Consider the following 23,312-nt stretch of genomic DNA (forward strand, 5'->3'; position numbering starts at 1 on the left):
CTATAGTGCAGGGTTGGGTAACCTTGGTCCAGGAGCTGGCTGGGCTGGGGGAGGCAAGGGGGAATCGTTCCCCCGGGCAGGTCCCATAGTGAGCTATCTTGGGCTGGGTCACTGGGCTACCTGCATTTTTTGCCTTTAAAATGTTCCTATTTTGAACCGAGTCTCCCCCTACCCCTGGGCTAAAACTTGCCAACCAGCCCCTTGGTCCCAAACATTTCCCAGCATGCCTTCTAGACTCCGCAACAGATGGAAATCTACAGGTTGCTTCTTCCATCGGCTATAAACATTTACATTAAATGAAAAGCAATTTCTAAACAACATATTTTCCTTTTTAGGTTGGAATTGCTCAATTTAGTGATGATGCAAGAACGGAATTTAAGTTAAACTCCTATAAAAGCAAGCCGTCGCTGTTGGCGGCAATACAGAAAATAGGTTACAAAGGAGGGAACACCAAAACAGGTAAGATACTATGTTACCGGCACCGTTTCCTATCTGATTTTTTTTCTGGCATGTTCACCCAAGATAAGGAAATATGGTTGGGTCAGTGTAATGAAACTTGGCACCAAATAAAAGAGAGCCCTGTTCATTTTCCTTCCAAACACTCAGCGCAGAATATTTTGGCTGACGTTGTACTGATGTTGTCTTATTTTGTAACGTAGCATTTGGTGTCTTTTATTTCAGCAATTGTTGAGCTGTTTATTCAAACTAATCAACTGCAACTGAGAGCCAAGCATATAATTTATAAGGGTAATCCTGGCGGGAGGAAATGCTCTGGATTTTTATACAGCATGTCTGCTTATTTTAAAACTACACTATCACCCTGAAAAATATGCTGGTTCTGTATATAATTATATATCACGTATTGCTTAGATATATAGTATTTACTCTGTCGATAAAGCTCACCATCTTTAAATAAGTGGAGGGGGTGTGCGTGAGCTGGTGGACAAATCGAATGCCACCAATAGCGGCTAGTGATTGGTCCTCCCTCTCACAACCTTTCACCCCACCTTTGGTTTTGGCCAAAGCTGTAAAAGAAACAGAGGGGTCTTGGGGAAAACAGCTGCACGGAGAACCCCCCCATTGGGGAAATATTTTCCTCGATGTTAGGGCTGCTCTGGATAACCCCATTTGACTGGAAAATGGCATGCAAAGAAAATATTAGTGACTACAACAACAAAATTTTTTAGGGGTGATCAAGCACCCAAATAGCTGACTCCTATGCATGGTGGTATCTAAGAAGGAAACTTAATGGAAACTGAATGATCTGATGTCTAACTATGATATACAGTACTAATAACATAACAGTTCTCTATAGTTCTTCACAGAATAAGAACTGAGGACTGGAATAAGACCGAAGGCAATTTAAAAGCTGTGGCTGTATCTTATTCTTTGGAATTTAATAGTTAACTATGGGAGTACACCCATCTGGTGTCATAGGAGAGGGGGAGACAGAGGCTATAAGTGGGATGGGCGGAGAGTTAATCAGTCTCTGCATTTCTGGACGTTGCCTACCCACCCTCCCTGGTTGTTGGTAGTATGAGGAAACGAATGGATGCTGATCAGGGTGATGCTCAGTTATTGGCGGCTGACAAGGCTGTTTGTGATCCTGGATGGAGAGTGGCCCGGAAACCGCAGTACAGTCAACTGCAAGTGGTTTGGGCGCACATTATGGTATTGGGCACAATGAACCTGCCTCTCTTCGAGTGAATCGGCTATAGTCTCGGTACAGGTACCACCATTGTGGGTTGTCCTGTGGTTGCTTTTCCGTCTAGCCCAGAGGATGAGCAGGTTCTGTAAAACCGGGACGCGGTGTCCCGCTAAGGTAGATATGTGCGCCCGGGGTGTGATTGGTTGTCCCCCACTTGCACCCAGGGGTTTGATTAGTTGTCTCCCAGTTGATGAGGTCCAATGGTTAATGCTGGGACATTTTTGTGTTGCCTGGCAGACGTCGGTCTGACTGCTCTATTCTCCACAACCCTATTTAAATAAATCATTTAAATTTGCCACACTCAGGTCTCGTGTGGTTATTTAAGGTTATAGTTAATTAAGGGTAAGAAGGTAAAGGAGGTCATGATATCAGCGTAAGCCCTTTAAACCTCTGTGCATCAATGATGCCCCAAAAGGGTGAAACAGTCTGTCTGTAGATGACCATTCTGGCCCAGTATTGACACACGTCAGGCTCTGAATACCCAGCCCTTCAAGCATTGACTCCATTATTTTAGTGGGTTTTACCGATCACATGAAAATACTGCTAAAAAGGAAGCTTCAATAATTATAATGCAATGCAAATACTAAGGGGTCTATTTATCAATACTGGGCGGTATGTGAGACTTTCTATCACTGCTTAATGTGGGAACAGAAAATCTTCTATCACCCAATTTAACAATAAAAGATCACCTAGAGCAGCTAAGCGATGCTCAGCTCCCGGCAACACTGGCTGGGAGCGGTAAGAGTCTAGCCGCTGTTAGGACCCTCTGTGCATGCGTGAGCCGTCTTGTGGGAAGCCTGAACTTGGTCATTCAGTTCCAGATTCGCCTAAAAAAATGGGGGGAAAAATGAAGTTGGCAAACCATAGAAATAAAAAAAATACTTTAAAAAAAGGGGAAAAGTGCTTCATTTAAATAATAAAGCATTTATGCATTATCGTTGTCCATAGTAAATAGGCTTTGCATGAGGAACAATGGGGAGAGGGGGGGGGGGGGGGGGCGTTGCAAATAGAGAGATAACCCCTAACCCTGGTAAAAAACAGAATCTAGGGCCTGATTCATTAAGGATCTTAACTTGAGAAACTTCTTATTTCAGTCTCCTGGACAAAACCATGTTACAATGCAAGGGGTGCAAATTAGTATTCTGTTTTGCACATAAGTTAAATACTGTCTGTTTATTCATGTATCAGGCCTTAATGAATCAGGCCCCTAGTGCTTTTCTCCCTATAATAAATAGATATATCAATAAATGTTGATATCTGAAGGTTTCTGTTCCTTTGTACATCTGAAAATACAACATTCAGTTTGAAATATGTTGACTCTATCAAATATTTTTTGGAAGGGGTGGGGTATAAACAAATGAAATGTAAAAGATGTCCTAAAAATTCTAATTGCACCATTTTCTCCTCCCGTATGTAAAAGGCCGGGCACTTAAGCATGTTAAAGAGGACTTGTTCATCACGGAATCGGGTATGAGGAAGGGCGTCCCAAGGGTCTTGGTGGTGATTACCGACGGGCGTTCTCAAGACGAAGCCGTCAAGGTCGCTAGTGTGATGCAATTGGAAGGTAAGATATTTAATTAAGAGATTATATTTAGGATTTAAAAGGTTTCAGCCAACAGCTTTACTTAATGATTATTATATTTTGTCAATATTATTTTAGTGATTTATATAATGCATTAATTTACTTGTTGACTAGTTTGCAGCAGATTTTGCCAGTCTCATTTTAATATCAACTTCACCCCTCCCCTCTATCCGTCTCTTGGAGGGGGCATGTTTTAGAGATAAACTAATGGAAAAGACAAAGGGGTATATTTACTAAACTGCGGGTTTGAAAAAGTGGAGATGTTGCCTATAGCAACCAATCAGATTCTAGTTATCATTTATTTAGTACATTCTACAAATTGACAGCTAGAATCTGATTGGTTGCTATAGGTAACATCTCCACTTTTTCAAACCCGCAGTTTAGTAAATATACCCCAAAGAGCTGTGTGCTAAGGAGAGCTGCTGCCTTTTTATTCACACATAGATATGACAATCAACATTCCTAAAAATAAAACAATAGGGATCTTATCTTAGGGGAAGCTGACCGATACTTTAATAGAATTAATTAAAATAATGCATAGCAGACATAAAGGTTTGTGACTGTCTCCGTTCATCTGTCCTAACTTCACATCACATTCACAATGAGGATTATTACCCCTTAGTAGGACATTCAGGGGAGTATCAGAAGGATATAAGTAGATTATTATACAAGGGCCACACAAGGGCTAAAGGGCCCAGCGACAGGATCCAGGTTGGCTACATACATAACTGGCAATATTGGGATTCCGAACAGCCTGATCATTTCTTGCATCAATGGGTCCTGTCTCTGCAGTAGACCTATATGTCCAATATTAGATCTATTATGGACGGATTATCATGAGTCCATTTGATATTGGTCGATATCAGCTGTGATATTTTAACGTGTCACCAGTAATAGACAGATAGGATTCTACCTTCACCTGCTGTGAATATCCCCCCCCCCTCCGCTATCCATCCCTGCTCTATGTAATCAATTACGTATACAGCCACACACCAAGATTAGACGTTTATTTTACGGGAAACCAGATCCCTAAAAACATGAAGTACACGGCTAAGTGAGAATACATTCCTGCAATTATTCTCCCACAAAGTACTGGCTGAAGTTCAAGTATTGAAGAGGGTATTTTGCAGAGATGAGTTCCTACCTGTGACCTAGCAGAACCCTAGTTAGTGTTTCTACCACAGCACTAGAACATTAATATCCATACCCGGGGCAAACACAGGATTAGAATGTGGGGAATTCCACTGTTTCCTTTCACATAGAAATGCATTAATGTTTTCTTTCTCCTGTATCTCTATATTAATAGTTCACAGGATCAGTTGGGAGAGGGAGAAGGTCAGCGGTTAATCTGGCTGACTGCACCTCATTAAGAAAGTTGCTAAAGACCCCCGATATGAATCTCAGTGTCAGTAACTTGAGACTTGGGAGAAGTCACTTTATCTCCTTGTGTCTCAGACACCAAATATAAAGTTTCAGCTTGGCTGGAAATTGTGGGTGCACAATTCATGGATGACAACCTGATCCACTCCATCTGGGTGATGTTTGTCTGCTCCTGAGCTTAGAATTGACTCTTATCCTGAATTAACCTGGACCCAGTGATGATAGATATCTCTCCAATTAAATGGGCCAAGTTGTTGTCTGTGTAGAGAGCTGTGTAGAAATTGTAAGCATATATAAATCAAAGTAAGCAGCAGTCCTTCTATAGACAGCCACCTAGAGTTTCTGCACCTTGTGGTGTGAAGTGTGTGACATCTGGGTCCATTTCCTGTAGATATACACCTATGTGTATATATATACCTATGCAGCCCCCTTCTTTCAGGGTACCAGAACATGGAAACCACGGAGATACAAATTATCTAAGTTCAGAAACACCAAAGGCAAGATTAGTGTCAGATTAGTTACCGCAACAGTCAGGAAGACGTCGCACCAAATCCATATCCAAAGCCGAGGTCAAGGTCAAAGCATTAAGCCGAATCCGTACCGAAACAGGTATAGCCCATATCTGATGTCACAATCAGGGCAGGTAGATAAAATGCAAGATCAGGATTCAGGCAAGGTTAAAGAACGATAAGAACCATAAGTAACAGCGCACATGGGAACTTATCCATTAGGGAAGGGTACAGTCATGTCGGCATGTCCCAGTATGCCATGAGTGATCTGCCAATCAGTCGCGGTCGGCCTGACAAAGTGGTACTGCAGCTCTTATCCACCCAATAAACAGATTTTTAACCTCCTAAATTCAACTCTTGAAGACTGAAGCTGAGATTGTGTCTAGAATCTACGCCTTAGGCAATGTCCCAGCTCCACTATAAGTTAATATTTACTAATTCCCACTGTATATTCTTTTTTATAGAGGAATTAGGTTGTAAGAGCTTAGGATACGATTTAACGTGAATAATCTTAATGAAATAGTCTGGTCCTACGGCTCTTATTAATAGCTTTTTTATTAGCTGAAGTTATTTTGACCCCCTGACGGGCTTATTTTGCATTTTCTGAACGTAAAGAGATTGAAAAAAAAAACAGGCAGTACTGGCAGATTAAGATTGATCGTCCCGCAGTCCTCTTCAAGTCAGGTCTGAAACTGTTTAGTAGTAAAAATAGAAGCTCGGTATGAGCTGTGAAAACATTTTGTGAAGCTGCTCTTGTGGGAACAATAACATTTGTGAATCTGAAGCAGCCAGACAGTCTGTGATGTGATAATGATTTGTTTAACCCAAAACACCTCTTTAGTAAGTCTGTATGATGATTATTGCACACTAAACACACTCAGTTGTAGTTCAATATACTCCTGGGGTAAATGTATCAAGTTCCGATTTCTGCAAGTTGACGGAAATCGGCGACTTTGAAAGAGAAATTTAAAGGCAAGTGCCTTTACAAGTCATCGCAGCTTTAGCTTTCCCCTGCAAAGTCACCGATTTATGGTGACTTGCAGACAGCGGAACTTGATACATTTACCCCCTGGGGGGTATATTTACTAAACCTCAGGTTTGAAAAAGTGGAGATGTTGTCATTTTGTAGAATGTACTAAATAAATGATAACTAGAATCTAATTGGTTGCTATAGGCAACATCTCCACTTTTTCAAACCCGCAGTTTTTGTAAAATATACCCCATGGTCTTACTCCTCTGATCTCTCTGACCATTTACAATGTGTCTGTCGCTTTCTCACGGAAAATGCAACGATTGTTCTTAACTTTCATTTTCCTAATATCCACGCTGTGACGTCTCCAGTGAATTTTATTTTTAAAGTCAAGATTCTATAATAAACAGTCCCCTTCTTCCCATCCCTGCCCCACCTTTCACAAACAGAAGAGGCGTCTGAGCGATACCATGTATCCAGTTGGCTGTAACCTGTAATGTTTCGAACATTCTAAAGTTGACTTACTAAACATGTGTGTCCTCTCTTCCTCCCAGGCGTCAGCATTTTTGCTATTGGGGTGGCGGATGCTGACTATGGAGAGTTAGTTAACATTGGCAGCAAGCCCAGCAACAGACACGTCTTCTTTGTCGACGACTTTGATGCTTTCAAGAAAATAGAAGATGAACTGATTACTTTTGTTTGCGAGACGGCAACAGCCAGTATGTGCCCATTTCTGACTTGTGTTTTTATTTTCTTTTAGAACAATGGAAAGATATTAATAGATATGAGATAACGTGCCCAACCACTGTAAATGAGAAGGATATTACTGTGTAAGTCACAGAGGAGATCTGTGACTCTAAAAAGGCCGCCAGCCACAGGCCAAGGTGACTTCTAATATCCATAGAAATATACAGCTGAAGGTGCGTAAATCCTTTTGCTTGGAGCATCAAGGAAGGGCAGACTGGTGACTTTATGATACAAGAGGTGCCAGTGTGTTTATTTAAATCTAATTATCATTGTCGTTTATTTGTGTAGCGCCACCAATTCCGCAGCGCTTTACAGAGAGTATTCACATCAGTCCCTGCCCCATCGGAGCTTACAGTCTAAATTCCCTAACACACACACACACGCAGACTAGTGCTAATTTTGTCAGCAGCCAGTTAACCTACTAGTATGTTTTTGGAGAGTGGCCAGAAACCAGAGCACCAGGAGGAATCCAACGCAAACATACAAACTGCACACAGATAAGGCCATGGTCAGGTATCAAACTCATGACCCCAGTGCTCATGAAGTGATAACCACTGAGCCACTGTGATGAAACACACCACCATTTGTGTCAGTTAAACACACTCTGCCTGTAAAAATAAATATATATAAAATCTGATGTTCAGTATAAATTTCGACCAAACTTCTCAACCCCACCTGAAAATTACCTCAATGATGTGATGTTGTCCACAGTAGCCAATCAGATATCAACTTTTACCAGCTGGTGTAGGCAGACTAATGAAAGGTGAGATCTGATTGGTTGCTATAGTTAACGAACATGTAATTGCTCTTTGCACCATTTTATTAAATACATCACTTTCAGTTACTAGTTAAGTATACAACTCACTTGTCCCTGTTTCCTTTGATACTTATATACTTCTGTATTTTTCAGCTTGTCCTTGGGCGTACATACAAGGCAGCAGTGTAACAGGTAATACGTCCTTCCTTTGTGTGGAGTGTTTCTGATTGTGTGGATGATGCAGGGGCAAACGCAGGATTTGTAGAGGGGGGTTTCCACACCATGCCGCCAGTGGGCGTGACCAGCATGCATGGGGGAGTGGCTATCATTTTAGACAGTGCTTGGCTGCTCTCCAACTCTTCCTGTCCCCATTATATACATGGACAATGCTGCCTGCACTACTGTTAGGTGCACGCAGATCTCCCTTTTCAAGCAGAGCCGTGTGAGGCAAGAGCAGGGTCCAGCCACCTCAATTATACAGTTCCCCAGGCTTGGAGGGGGGTTTCCAAGCACTAGAAACCCCCCCCCCCCTCGGTTTGCCTATGGATTGATGCTAATGCCGTGGATTAAAGTTCTCGGCCGAGATCACGTCTTTGTCTGTCTCGTTCTAAATAACCTTGAGGTTTGTTCACCTTGTTTAAGTCAGTTTGTACAAGAATGGTTGCTGTGATATACAAGGCCGACTAGGTGGCTCTTCATCCGCTGTGAAACTACAAGTCCCAGGATTATCAACAGAGGTTTGAGATTGAGATTCCACGGTTGAGGGGTCCACATGTTGCCTCGGTCTGCTGGAGAGAGTCTTTACTTCAGGAGCAGAGTTCCCATTTGTCCTGATTGCCCAGGACAATGCCAGAATTAGCTTTTCTTTTCTAGATTTTAGCCCATGAATGCATTAAAGTCAAGTTGATGTCTTTTGGAGACTTTAATGACCGACTATTTACAATGTATCATGCTAGGCAGAAGGAGTGTGCCAAGGGCCAGCCAAGGAACGTGTCAAAGTTTGAAGATTGCCGCCACTTACACTAACTTAATAAATCCATGGAGGACCCTCTAAACACCCTCCCCAGTGCTTCTAAAACCTTCCCTACTCCCACTCCTATGTTAATTGAATAAAGCCCCCTTCCAACAATTTTATATTAATAAATGATCTCCTTTGTCTCCAAGGCTTCCTGCACCTGCCCCACTTGTTTTTAATTTGAAATAAGTAATTGTACCCTGGGTCAGTCTTCTGATACCTCTGGAGTCACCACGCAAGCTCCTCCCTTGAGAATGAGGAGGAGAGGGGCCCAGTCTAAGCCAGGCAGTAGATTGGTCACAAGTGGAGGATACGGCAGATGATTGGTGGATATAAAACGGATAGGTGAAACGTTGAGCCCTGCACCTACAACTGCTGGCAGCGCCAAACACCATGGTGGTTCAACAATAATTGGGCTTACTGCCGCTGGTGTTTGCTGGAACTCAGAAGGCTCCTGGGAAGGATATTTGTCTAATCTCCTGGGAGTCCAGGAGCGCTACCATTATTTTGGAATTGTCCCAGATAGTCCAAGAGAGAAGGCAACTCTAAATTAACATCGATGGGGTTTCCTACTTTAAGACGGCCTTCATTTATTGACTTGTACGTGCAGCTTTCACTAAATACAAAACATTGCTTTTTCTTTATGACTTCGCCCCGTGCTTTATATCATTGTCCTAATATCATTAGGCAGAGATTTTTTATTTTCGTTGCCAAAGGGTACGACAAATTTCTGCTGGGATCTTTGCATTGGATACAGTTTTATTTAGATAGCAGCTTTATATCATAACCCAAGATACCAAATATAAATCCTTCTCATTTAAAGACAAGGCTGAAAAGCACTGAAAGAAGCTTAAAAGCAACAGATTTAGTAAAAGTTACAAATACAAGCCAATAAATTAAAGTCACCTGAAGTTTAAACACCCCCCCCCCCCCCCTCCACCTTAATTAGATAACTGTTTGGATACATTTAGTGTCAGAAAAATAAGCAAGTCTTTTTGTTGCTGTTTCAAAATGCTTAGAGTGCTGCTAATATGTTTATAGTGTAATAAAATACATGTTACGCCACCACCTATATGTTGCAGCACAACAAAATGATTTCTGTGCTGTGAAATTGAAATTGACAATATATTTTGTAGGATGCGTGGAACTCTACGTATGCGCGTAAAATCTCTTTCTCTACGACCATTCTGAGCGCACCAGCCTCCCCCTCTAGATGATTTACAGCAGCTTACTTAGTGGATAATAAATTAATACTTTCTTCATAGTGTCCTTTCTGAGGTTAATGAGCAGAAATATGTCCGTGTTAATACTCTCATTTTCCATGTACATTTTCCAGGGTTTAAAATGATGGAAATGTTTGGCTTGGTGGAGAAGGAATACGCAGCCATGGATGGGGTCTCCATGGAACCTGGAACGTTCAATAACTTCCCGTGTTACCGGATACATAAAGACGCTTTGGTATCTCAGCCTACCAAGTATGTACAAATCTTATACCCAAATATGTTCAACATGTGAGATCGGGGATATATTGTTGTGTTGTAATAGAAATGACAGAGTGTTATGCTTTTCTGCCCTGTGTACTAGTGAACACGGTGATGCTAATTAGCATGTGATTATCTGCAGATTCTATTACTATTTTGGTGGTGTACTGGTCGCCCTACCACAACTGTTCGGAAATACAGATACAATGGAACTAGAATTCTCCAGCATTGTTTTCTTAAGAATAGTAGAAAGCTAATTTTGTTAAACCCTGAATCCTGCAGGCAGCACCTCCTGGGGACCTAAAATTTCAGTGGTCTGCATTTCAAGAATGGGGTTCCAAAATAAATAAAATAATGGTACCAGTTCCCCTTGAACAAGTGTTTCTCTGCCACAGCCTTTCCCAATTAATTTTCCCGAGAAGTTTGGCTCCGGAATGACAAATGCATTTTGCACATTGGAAAGTTAGATTTCATGGGGCCTGATTCAATAAGGATCTTAACTTGAGAAACTTCTTATTTCAGTCTCCTGGACAAAACCATGTTACAATGCAAGGGGTGCAAATTAGTATTCTGTTTTGCACATAAGTTACATACTGACTGCTTTTTCATATAACACACAAATACTTGATAGCTTATTTGTACACTGAAATTTAAAGTTGATATTTGTGTGCTACATGAAAAAACAGTCAGCATTTAACTTATGTGCAAAACAGAATACTAATTTGCACCCCTTGCATTGTAACATGGTTTTGTCCAGGAGACTGAAATAAGAAGTTTCTCAAGTTAAGATCCTTGATGAATCAGGCCCCATGACTTGATTCATTTTCAAACATCAGACATTTATCTAATTTATTCAATTAGTGTGCACAATTAATAATAGGCCATGGTGCTTTCTATTTAATATTTTAGTACTATAGTGTAATATTTATTGAACCTAATAGAGTTATTACTATAATTCCACACATAAAAAAATACTTTCAGATTCCACAGACAGACAGACAGACAGATACAGAGTAATAATAACACTGTAAAATTATATCAGTATATTATATCTCTGTACAAAGGCTCCAACCCTAATCATTTCCTTCTTATTCACAGATATGTTCACCCGGAAGGTCTTCCGTCAGATTACACTGTTTCCTTCCTGTTCCGAATTCTTCCCGACACTCCCAAGGAACCATTTGCACTCTGGGAAATCCTAAATAAAGAATATGAACCATTGGTTGGCGTAATACTGGACAGTATGTTTTCATTTTCACATTTATTAAAGAGGACATTTTTATTTGTATAAAAATCTCACCTATGGCTCATAGGGTCATGTGTTTAATTTCTTTGTAGGATGAAAGTAATCAAAATGAAATTCATTGCAGGGTGACAGAGCGTACCTATAAAATGGACAGTATTAAGACTTAAAGATAAAGTTTAATCATTTATTTTGATTAAATTGTTTTGTAAAACGGTTGGAAGTCTGTGTTATAAAAGATAATTTTGTTGGCAATATTGAGGTCTAAGTTTCTCTGTTTTCCCTGTCTATAAAATACATTTTGTCATCCGTTACCCTATCTACATAGATGTGTGTATATCTGATTTTACATTACTGTATTTCTCGTGCCTATATTCATATTAAATTTTTCTCTGTGCAGATAATGGAAAAACTTTAACTTATTTCAATTATGACTACAAGGCACAGTTTCAAACAATTACATTTGAAGGACCTGAGGTTAAGAAGATCTATCATGGTAGTTTCCACAAGGTGAGGTTCACACGTCTTCTACATGTTCAACATGATTAAAGAACAGCAACGGTATAAACATCATAGTAAATGTATTCTGCAGCTGATGGGGATTGTTTTTCTGCAACAAAATAGAAACTACTACCCTGCAATCTTAGATCTCCAAAATAATTAGTTTTAAAGTGACTTTTGAATTACCCAGCCACATGTTTACAGTGGGCTTGATTAACGTCTAATCACCTTATTCTATTGTATTAATCCTCCTTCTCTTCTGGGAGAAGGAGGATGAATGGGCAGGTGGGCCCAAAATCTTGGAAGTGGGCGGGCATAGAACTACTGCAGCAAATCAGGTCCTCACAATTCTCACAGCAGCACAGACTATTTCAGGACAAAATAATGCTTCACTTGTGGGATGTAGTAGCTAGTCTACCTGTGTGATTGTGTAAGTGAGGAGGACAGAAGGGCAGTGACATGATGTGAGGATGGCAATGAAGGCAACAGGAAGCCACAGACTGAGAGTTATATAGTGGAAGGAGCAGGGTCCCCCAGCAGCACAGAATATATCAGGAGATGACTGATGTGTTAGAGAGGACAGGACTGCATGTGACAGGGGCAGTGACATGAGGTGAGGAGGGGAATGGAGTCAGCAGGAAGCCACAGACTGAGAGTTATATAGTGGAAGGAGCAGCGATCCCCAGCAGCACAGAGTATATCAGGAGACGAGTGATATGTTAGTGAGGACAGGGTGCATGTGACTGGGGCAGTGACATGATGTGAGGATGGTAATGAAGGCAGCAGAAAGCCACAGACTGATACTTTGATATTGGAAAGAGCAGGGTCCCCCAAAAGCACAGTAGTGACGTGAGGTTTCTGATGCAGGAAGATTGAGGCGTAGATTAGGACTATACATGACAACTATTTCATACATTCAACTTGTTAGTAACTTGTCATAATTTAACTTTATTTATTTTTTTTAAAGATACACATCGTTATTACCAAGACAACAGCTAAACTAGTTATTGACTGTAAACAAGTCGCTGAAAAGCCAATAAACGCTGCCGGAAATATCACCGTTGATGGTTTGGAAGTTCTGGGAAGGATGGTACGATCCAGGGGACCGAAGGACAACTCTGCTCCCGTAAGTGGCAACAGAAAGACACACAGTAACTACACCACATATATCAGAAGGACCCGGCAAACACAATGATCCATTCATCAGTAAACCCACTCAGTAAATTCCTGGGGTGTGTGTTATCCTGTTAGGCAATATATTTACATTTATTAGATTGTTCTATTGTCCGACCACAGAATGAAGCAAATCTGTTAACGCAAACACAGCTTAAACAAGTGGTAATAAAAAAAATAATAGATTGTTGGAGATTGGCCCAAAACAAAAAGAGCATTATACGTCATGGTCTGTATGTGAATAGTCCGACCCCACTCACAATGAAAGGGCATGTAGGAGAACTAGCCGTGTGGCTGTATTCCAGTAAGAACCAACAACGTCAACGCAACGAGGCCTTGGAATTAAAGGATCCTATTGTTTGGTAGACGGAAAGGAAGTCTTGTGTTTTCCTGAATGTCTTAGACGTTTTATTGGTTTACCAAGCTGCCCACTTACTGAAAAATGTCCTTCTGTTCAGAATGGATGTTATTGAAAGTTTTTGTGTTGAGATAGAAGTATAAATATTTAGTGAATTCTATTATGTAGCTTTTTACACTTGTGACTGAAACTTGCGGTATCGGACTATTTAAAACACTTGTTTACCAAAACAGCTTAAGTAGAACCATACCCCTGAAAAGGCGTGGCATACTGTAAACGTGGCGTATCGCACTGTTATTGGGCGTGTCTGTACTGATCAGTGGTCCGGACACACCAGAGGCAGATTATCCAATTAGGAATTTATAGAAGTATGGTACAATACGTGCTGTAGCCCAGCAACCAATCAGACGCTGCTTTCATATGCCTGACTATACTAGACTGCTAAAAGCTGGCAGCTGATTGGTTGCTATGGATTACGGCACAGCATTGTTTTTTGTGATCTATGATTAAATTAGATACCTGAGTTGTGACTACGTGCTAAGCTTGCCAGGTAAAGTGGAACGATATCAAGGAATATATTGCACTAATTTTGCACTCTGTCCTGAAAGTAAAATCTGAGTTGTTATTGCATTAAAATTAGGGTTGTAGGACTATTAGAATTGATGGATATAATTGGATATACTGAGTTCACATCCTGCACTTAGGGCCCACTTAGGGGGGGGGGGGGGGGGGGTAGGTATCAGGTACCGGGGTCAAGGACTGCCTGGGGACCTTAATGAATCAGGCCCTTGATGTCTAATTTACATATTTCTGTTTTTTCCAGTTCCAGCTGCAGATGTTTGATATCGTATGTGCGTCTTCGTGGGCCAGTCGGGATAAGTGCTGTGAGCTTCCGGCTATGGTGAGAACTGGATCACTTTACTTTTCCTCTCAGTAATGTAACAAACACACAGTTTTAGACTGGGGTATGAAGGGCACAACGGTAATAACAGGGGGCACGATATATTGCGCAACCGGAGGAGGCGTGGTCAGCCCGCGGAGGGTGTGGCTAGCACTTAACCACCTCACTCCCCTTCCCTGTACATGCATAGTGGAGGGGGCAAACCCCTTGGGCAGTGTTGCCCACCATGGATTTCCACAGTATCCCTGGGGATCTGACACTGCACACATATAACGTAAGTGGGTCCAATGTAAGGGAAGTGCATGAGGAACATGGAATAGATCACTCGACAGATAGGAATGTGGTGGAAGTGGGGGTTATACGGTGGTATGTCATACTGCCACTTCTCCTTCTGCCTTTATTGTAACACTACCACATTCCATTGACTAATATTTTTCATACCACCACTTCTAAATTTCCACTTTGCCCACTGATCATATACTCGTAGAGCGTGATAAACTAGCAGAACGCACCCACCCGGAATATTCTTAAGGTTTCCCAAAGCAACCAATCAGATTCTAGCTATCATTTTCTAGAATGTATTCGATAAATGATCACTAGAATCTGATTGGTTGCTATGGGCAACGCCTCCACTTTTCTTTTTTAGATGTTTGATAAATATATAGCATAATCACTGACAAATGATACATAGTGGTGTCCTCAATTCAGTATACATTGTATGTACATGTTTGTTTGTATAGTGTTGTATAATGTATCACTGTGTAGGAGTCATTATGGATTGATTGAAAAAAATATTTTCTAATTTACAACTTGTGTTTCATTAAGAAAAAAAATTGCAGCTCCTGCTAATTATGGAGCCACGGAATTCCGTGGCGACTTCTAATGTCCCTATAATGTACAGTAAGGGAGGATATTATCCCTCCTATTGCAGTTACTGTTATATTATAATTTATATGTTACTTTAGACATTACATTAAAATTTATTTTTTATGTTTTTTTACAGCTATTCTTTAAAGAGATATTATTCTTTTTCAGAGAGATGAAGCAACCTGCCCACCTCTCCCAAGTACCTGCTCCTGCACCGAGGAAAGTAAAGGGATAGCCGGGCCCCCAGGACCTCCGGTATGAAGCATCGCTGGTTGTGCTCTGACACGTAACAGCTGCAAGTGTCAGGACATGTTTTATGCTGGAGCTGCAGCAGATGAGATGATTGAGGGGCTGCCTCGTTCTCAGACGCCAGAAAGAGAATTGCACAGCTCAATATTAGATAACTAATCTGAAATCATGTCGACATATTAATATCTTAGAATGGAAAATATGCAATAACTACAGTATAAAGCAGGCAAGCAGGGCACAGGGCCAATTGGCCCCCAGGCCTTTCTTATCTTTCCAGCAGAGATTCCTTTAGTGCTGCAGTCATATTGGCCACACACAGCCTAGTTTTGGCAACTGACTTGAGATCGCAGCATTTGTGGCCCGAAAACAATCACAAAGTGTCTGATAATAATCCGAAATTGGACGGATCACGGCCCTTCAGTCCCTAAATTGGCAACCTAATTGTGTGGCCAAATTTGACATCAGCCCCTGCATACCTCTCAATCAATTTTGGAATCCTCGGAATCAGTCAGGGGCGTGACTATGTCAAATGGGGAGTGGCCAGGTCACCGTGTGGGTGTGGCCAAATCCCCAGGGCGTGCCTAGCACTTTGACGGTCAAGGCTTTCCCTTAACCCTCCCTTTCACTCTAACAATACCCGTTCGCCGTTTCTCTATATACCTCCCAACTATCCCACCCCGAGGACAAAAATATCCCAAATGGATTGGTGGAATAGTGTCCTCAAATAGGGACTGTACCACCTGTGGACCCTGGGGGGGGGGTATGACCTCTGTATTAATGTTGGATACTCTCCCGGATTGTCCATTCGGTTAGATAACTGGTGGGGGCAGGGCTTAGCATTGCGATACACGCGTCATGGCAGCCCCCACTTGCTGTAATAGGCTAAAATGGTTGTGACAGCTTAGATGGGGGGGGATAAATGATGTGTCCTACTTGACCACGCCCCCCTCCCCCAAAAAATTAATAATAAAAAAAATTAATAATAATTAATAAGTAAATAAATAAAAATCAATAGCGAGATCTCCCCCCCCTACCCCCCCCCCCCCCCCCCGCAAGGGAGAACTCAAAAGTTGGCATGTATACTCTGTGTGGCCATCTTTAGTGTTCAAATAATACAATTTTTGTTAGAGTGTACCCATCCCTTACACACAGTGGATGTAGCCATATTGTGGGTGGAGCTATTATTCATGAGAGCGGGAACTAGCGGATTTACCGAGACACAAGGATGAATATTGGTTCAGCCCACAAAATGGCTGCTTGTGGTCCGCCCCCCCGCCCCCCCCCCCCCCCCCCCCCCCCGCTATGCTGCTGAACTATGGGCAGGTTACCATTGCTCTCCTCTAAACCCTGCAATCAGTCTGAAAGGGAATGCTCCAAAATGAATGTCTAACTTTTAGATCTGTGGAGATTTTTTTAACTTTATATCAATTATCGTACCATTACCATTTTAAAGATATTTAATTGCTTAATCCATTCATTCATTCATGTCGTCCGTCCATTTTAAATACAGCATATGGGCATTGATTTATCTATATATTGTAATCCACAGCATTGGAAGGTTTCTATAGATGGCAACAGCGCCACCATCTGGTCATGGATATTATATTGTGTTTTTCACAAAAGTGACTGAGTAATTAACAGTTAAGACATTTTGTGGTTAATCAATCATCTTAGGGAGAGAAATACTGATTACACAGAACGTACAGATCGCTGGTAACTAACAGATGTTTCCAATGTACATTCACCAGGTGCAGAAGTCTGCCTGACAAGTCAGCTTAGCGTTAATGAATTATTAGCAATACTGACACAGTTTTTCAGATTTCTATATGGATATTTGGATGCTGGTGAGTCTTCCAGTGAGCACCAAGCAAATGGGGGAAAGGGGGGGGGGGGGGGCCGTTATGAAAATTGGTGTACAAGTTGAAATAACTGTACATAAAGGATGCTACAGCCCATATGATACATCTAATTGGTTGCTATGGGATACAGCACCTTTTTTGAACAATCGTGCTAGTGCACCAGATTTCACAGCTGTTAATCTTACTTCAGATCTAATTTCAGTAATGATTTCACCAACGACTGAAAGTCTGACCCCTACACATCAGCGTGACATTGTCCTGGTACCACGATTGTGTTCAGGGACCAATAGAAAATCTTTCAGTCCATTACACTGAGCTATAAAATAAAACCCTACACAATGCTATGAGGCTTGCCTGAGCCATTAATATAACTTTGATACATTTTCCCCTGTAGAGAAAATGATACAATCACTGTATCAGATATTGTCTGTCAGGTATGTGAGGGCTTTGAAGTGTAGACGTGAGGGCGACAGGTCAGGATAAGATATAATATCACAGAAAGCAGCTGAAAACAATGTAAAGCAATTTAGGAATTGCTTCATTAGGAATGCTATGATCTGTCACATGTATTAATAACATTCAATTATAAAAGTGTGTCAATGCTCTCAGTGACACAATCTTCTTTAATTTTGTATTTTTTAGGGTGGTGCAGGAATGAGGGGACCCAAAGGATCACAAGGGGAAACAGGTTCACCTGTAAGTTTCTCAGATTTTTTAAATTTTTTACATTACACGATAATGATTTTCCCCACAAAGTTATACTATGCAGTGTAACCACAATGTAACAATATACTATGCAGTGTAACCACAACGTAACCATCTACTATGGAGTGTAACCACAACGTAACCATCTACTATGCAGTGTAACCACAACGTAACCATCTACTATGCAGTGTAACCATATACTATGCAGTGTAACCACAATGTAACCATATACTCTGCAGTGTAACCATATACTATGCAGTGCAACCACAATGTAACCATATACTCTGCAGTGTAACCATATACTATGCAGTGCAACCACAATGTAACCAAATACTATGCAGTGTAACCACAACATATCCATCTATTATACAGTGTAACCACAATGTAACCATTTACTATGCAGTGTAACCACAACATAACCATCTACTATGCAGTGTAACCACATTTAACCATCTACTGTGCAGTGTAACCACATTTAACCATCTGCTATGCAGTGTAACCACATTTAACCATATACAATGCAGTGTAACCATATACTATGCAGTGTAACCACATTTAACCATATACCATGCAGCATAACCACAATGTAACCATCTACTATGCAGTGTAACTGCATTTAACCATATACAATGAAGTGTAACCATACGTTATGCAGTGTAACCACAATGTAACCATCTACTATGCAGTATAACCACATTTAACCATATACTATGCAGTGTAACCACAATGTAACATATACTCTGCAGTGTAACCATATACTATGCAGTGCAACCACAATGTAACCAAATACTATGCAGTGTAACCATATACTATGCAGTGTAACCACAACATATCCATCTATTATACAGTGTAACCACAATGTAACCATTTACTATGGAGTGTAACCACAACATAACCATCTACTATGCAGTGTAATCACATTTAACCATATACTGTGCAGTGTAACCACATTTAACCATCTACTATGCAGTGTAACCACAATATAACCATCTACTATGCAGTGTAACCACATTTAACCATATACTATGCAGGGTAATCATCTACTATGCAGTGTAACCACATTTAACCATACACTATGCAGTGTAACCATATGCTATACAGTGTAACCACAATGTAACCATCTACTATACAGTGTAACCACATTTAACCATATACTATACAGTGTAATCATCTAATATGCAGTGTAACCACATTTAACCATACACTGCAGTGTAACCATATGCTATACAGTGTAACCACAATGTAACCATCTACTATGCAGTGTAACCACATTTAACCATACACTATGCAGTGTAACCATATGCTATACAGTGTAACCACAATGTAACCATCTACTATACAGTGTAACCACATTTAACCATATACTATACAGTGTAATCATCTAATATGCAGTGTAACCACATTTAACCATACACTGCAGTGTAACCATATGCTATACAGTGTAACCACAATGTAACCATCTACTATGCAGTGTAACCACATTTAACCATATACTATGCAGTGTAGCCACATTTAACCATATACTATGCAGTGTAATCATCTACTATGCAGTGTAACCACATTTAACCATACACTATGCAGTGTAACCATACACTATGCAGTGTAACCACAATGTAACCATCTACTATGCAGTGTAACCACATTTAACCATATACAATGCAGTGTAACCATACGCTATGCAGTGTAACCACATTTAACCTTATTCAATGCAGTGTAACCATATACTATGCAGTGTAACCACATTTAACCATATACAATGCAGCGTAACCACAATGTAACCATCTACTATGTAGTGTAACTGCATTTAACCATATACTATGAAGTGTAACCATACGCTATGCAGTGTAACCACAATGTAACCATACGCTATGCAGTATAACCACATTTAACCATATACTATGCAGTGTAACCACATGCAACCATATACTATGCAGTGTAACCACAATGTAACCATCTACTATGCAGTGTAACCACATTTAACCACATACAATGCAGTATAGCCATATACAATGCAGTGTAACCATATACTATGCAGTGTAACCACATTTAACCATATACAGTGCAGTGTGACCATACGCTATGCAGTGTAACCACAATGTAACCATCTACTATGCAGTATAATCACAATATAACCATATACTATGCAGTGTAACCACATGTAACCATATACTATGCAGTGTAACCACAATGTAACCATCTACTATGCAGTGTAACCACATTTAACCATATACAATGCAGTGTAACCATACACTATGCAGTGTAACCACATTTAACCATGTACAATGCAGTGTAATCATACGCTATGCAGTGTAACCACATTTAACCATATACAATGCAGTGCAACCATATGCTATGCAGTGTAACCACATTTAACCATATACAATGCAGTGTAATCATACGCTATGCAGTGTAACCACATTTAACCATATACAATGCAGTGTAACCATATAATATGCAGTGTAACCATATAATATGCAGTAATAACCACATGTAACCATATACAATGCAGTGTAACCACAATGTATATCAACATGACTATTAAAATTACAGCAGACACCTATAATTTACTTTGCATATTTCAAATGGTTTCCATCAAATATTATAACCATTAAACATCCTTACACTGCAGTAGTTATCTGTGTAACTTTTAAATTAGAGGTTGCCCTGTTCACCGTGATTGGTTATAATTAAGGTACCAATGCTGTAAGTCCCTTTGCCCACAGTTCTAGCAATCACAGGTAAATATTAGGTCACTCTTTCATTATCAGACCACACAACTTATGAGAACGCAGCCCTGAAAATCTGCCATTCAGTGCAACCCTGAACACTAATATCTTGCCATATGTATAAACATATATGTGTGTATTTTTCTGTATGTCTGTATATGCTTTTATATATATATATATATATATATATATATATATATACACACACACACACACACACGAGGAATGAGCCACAATAACAATGTGAATATTTGTTTCAATTTATAGGGGTCTGATGGACCTCAAGGTCCAGTAGGTCCAGCGGGAACCCAAGGACCACCTGGGCCGCAAGGGCCAAGCGGTCATTCCATTCAAGGACCTTCGGTAAGATATATATACGTCATTAACTGGGACAGTAATTATCACACGGGGAAATTTGTAAATGTGATATTTTGACATCACTGGAAACTTCCTAAACAAGCTTTACTATATGGAGTCTTTAATTGGCATTACCAGATTAACTAATATAAACAGGACTAAGAAAATCCAAACAATTTTGAGTTTTAATAGGGCATATAATCAGTGCCTGAAAACCTATAAATATCATGTAGAAGACAGATGAGCTATTTAATGGCTTTGGCCAGAGAAGAGTTCTTTTACGTTGCATTCCAAGACGGATAGACAATAACTGCAGAGGGGTCTGAGGGAATCCTATTGGGTGTTGGAGGGAGATGAGATAAGGCCATTGGTCGGGTATTGAACTCATGACCCCAGTGCTGTGAACCACTGAGCCACTGTGCTGCCCACATGATAATCAGGATGCATCCGTATCTAGATCATACTTGCCAACCTTTTCAAGTTAGGCTCCGGGGAAAGAAGTGAGCGTGTGGGGGCAGGGCTCGATGAATCATTGCAATTTGACCCCGCACCCTGCTAAGAAATCTCGAAATCCATGCATTACAAAGTGGGGGCCGGGGCTTAACGGCACCATTGTGTCATTAAGCTCCGCCCCACAATGATACAGGAGGATGCCTACTCTTCTGGGAGTCCAGGATGTCTCCCTGAAATTCAGGAGCCTCCCAGAAATTTTCGGGAGAGTAGGCAAGTATGATCTAGATTTGTGCCTATCTTAGGCTGAACAGGAGTGAGCAAGCATGTACAGTGAGTTCACCTAAGCGACTTATTGAGACTTGGGTGTATCCCAAGATACAATACTAGTTGGCTGGTTGTGTATCGACCCCTCCAACTGACAGTAATTCATCCATTAGCTTGGCGGCTGTATCATATTGACTCATAGTCTATACGGATTACTTGTCATTTCCATTTGTTTTCTGCGGAGGAGACAATTCCCATTGGGTTTTTAAAGCTGCACTTGATGGATATCGGGGTGTTTGTACTTATACTTTATATTTAAATGTGACTTTTGCATTTACTAATAATATTCTCAAGGATTATTTATTGTGTATATGGTACAATGTACATGTACATTATATTATGTATGAATAGGGTAATGCCACTTTTGCATTTACTGCTAACACCATCAAGCTGCATCTCTATACTATTGGGGGGCTTAAGACGTACAATTGATGTAGAAATTATACTGGTTTCGAGTTGAAAAAAAATGTTGAGTTAAAAATGTCTTGAAATAAATGCAAATCTTTTCAAACTCACTCAATACTGGTTGGCCGGATTCTTCAGCAGACAAGCAGATAGGTAAATGACTACAACAGGTACTTATTTTTCAGCCAAAAGCAGCTGAAAAATTAGTAACAAGAATTTGCAGACCGTCTTCATACAAATTTGAGGAGATAAAAGTACCTTTAAGAAACGCTAATGTAGTGTTTACAAAGTGTGGGTGAATGCCCCTTATCTTCATAGCAAACATTTCTTACTATGTTTACAATGACACAAAATTTTATTCTTTAAAATCGTACTTGTAAATTTTAGCCAGGAAAATTTAGAAAGCAAATCTTCAAAGTATTTAAGTGAATACAACTATATTGAATTATCAGTATTAATAGCTGGAGCAGGTAGGGTGACAACCCAGAGCCCAGTGCAATAGAAGGGCCTTGTCTAATGTTTGTTGATTTCTTTTAATGTGTTACAAGAGGTGAGAGGGGGGCCCATGTGACAAGGGGAGGGAGGCATGAGGGCACTCGTGGCAAGGGAATGTAGGAGTATAATTATACGGGCGAGGCAGGTGGTTGGGCTACTGCAAATTGTATATTTGACATGTAGTCGAGACTCACGTGTGGGGTAAGGACACCATGTTGTTCATACAGCTTCAAAGGTTTGTTGGAGATATACGGAATTATCCTTACTTTTTTAGGGTACACCAGGAGGAAAAGGAGATAAGGGAGAAGCCGGCGTCCAAGGAAATCAGGTATGGTGATCTTTAATTGCAAAATATTGGAATTTCTTAGTCACCCATCCCCCCCCAAAAAAACAAAACAACAAACTACTGTTTTAGAAATGTTTATGAGCTGGGATCAGGCCCAGATTGGCAATTGGGCAATTTGGGCATTTGCCACATGGGTGGCACTTACCTGAGAGTATTAGCTAGCAACTCTGGACTTTCATAGACCTGTTAAAATGGGCTGCA

At 40.6% G+C, this 23,312-nt stretch overlaps 1 protein-coding gene across 4 annotated transcripts in view; it reads left to right on the plus strand.

Moving 5' to 3' along the window:
• Window positions 1–23,312, plus strand: part of COL14A1 (collagen type XIV alpha 1 chain) — a 134,002-nt gene that overhangs the window by 83,298 nt on the left and 27,392 nt on the right. For all 4 annotated transcript variants that reach the window (XM_075214011.1, XM_075214008.1, XM_075214012.1 and 1 more), the window contains exons 27-39: window positions 336–459; window positions 3,129–3,272; window positions 6,704–6,868; window positions 7,807–7,845; window positions 10,005–10,143; window positions 11,248–11,390; window positions 11,793–11,902; window positions 12,861–13,019; window positions 14,248–14,325; window positions 15,361–15,447; window positions 17,943–17,996; window positions 20,999–21,094; window positions 23,040–23,093. In XM_075214011.1, coding sequence (XP_075070112.1) covers window positions 336–459; window positions 3,129–3,272; window positions 6,704–6,868; window positions 7,807–7,845; window positions 10,005–10,143; window positions 11,248–11,390; window positions 11,793–11,902; window positions 12,861–13,019; window positions 14,248–14,325; window positions 15,361–15,447; window positions 17,943–17,996; window positions 20,999–21,094; window positions 23,040–23,093 — 1,392 coding nt within the window. The remainder of the gene's footprint in view (window positions 1–335; window positions 460–3,128; window positions 3,273–6,703; window positions 6,869–7,806; window positions 7,846–10,004; window positions 10,144–11,247; window positions 11,391–11,792; window positions 11,903–12,860; window positions 13,020–14,247; window positions 14,326–15,360; window positions 15,448–17,942; window positions 17,997–20,998; window positions 21,095–23,039; window positions 23,094–23,312) is intronic.

The sequence above is a fragment of the Mixophyes fleayi genome, chromosome 5 (genome assembly GCF_038048845.1).
Source record: "Mixophyes fleayi isolate aMixFle1 chromosome 5, aMixFle1.hap1, whole genome shotgun sequence".
NCBI classification, from domain to species: Eukaryota; Metazoa; Chordata; class Amphibia; order Anura; family Limnodynastidae; genus Mixophyes; species Mixophyes fleayi.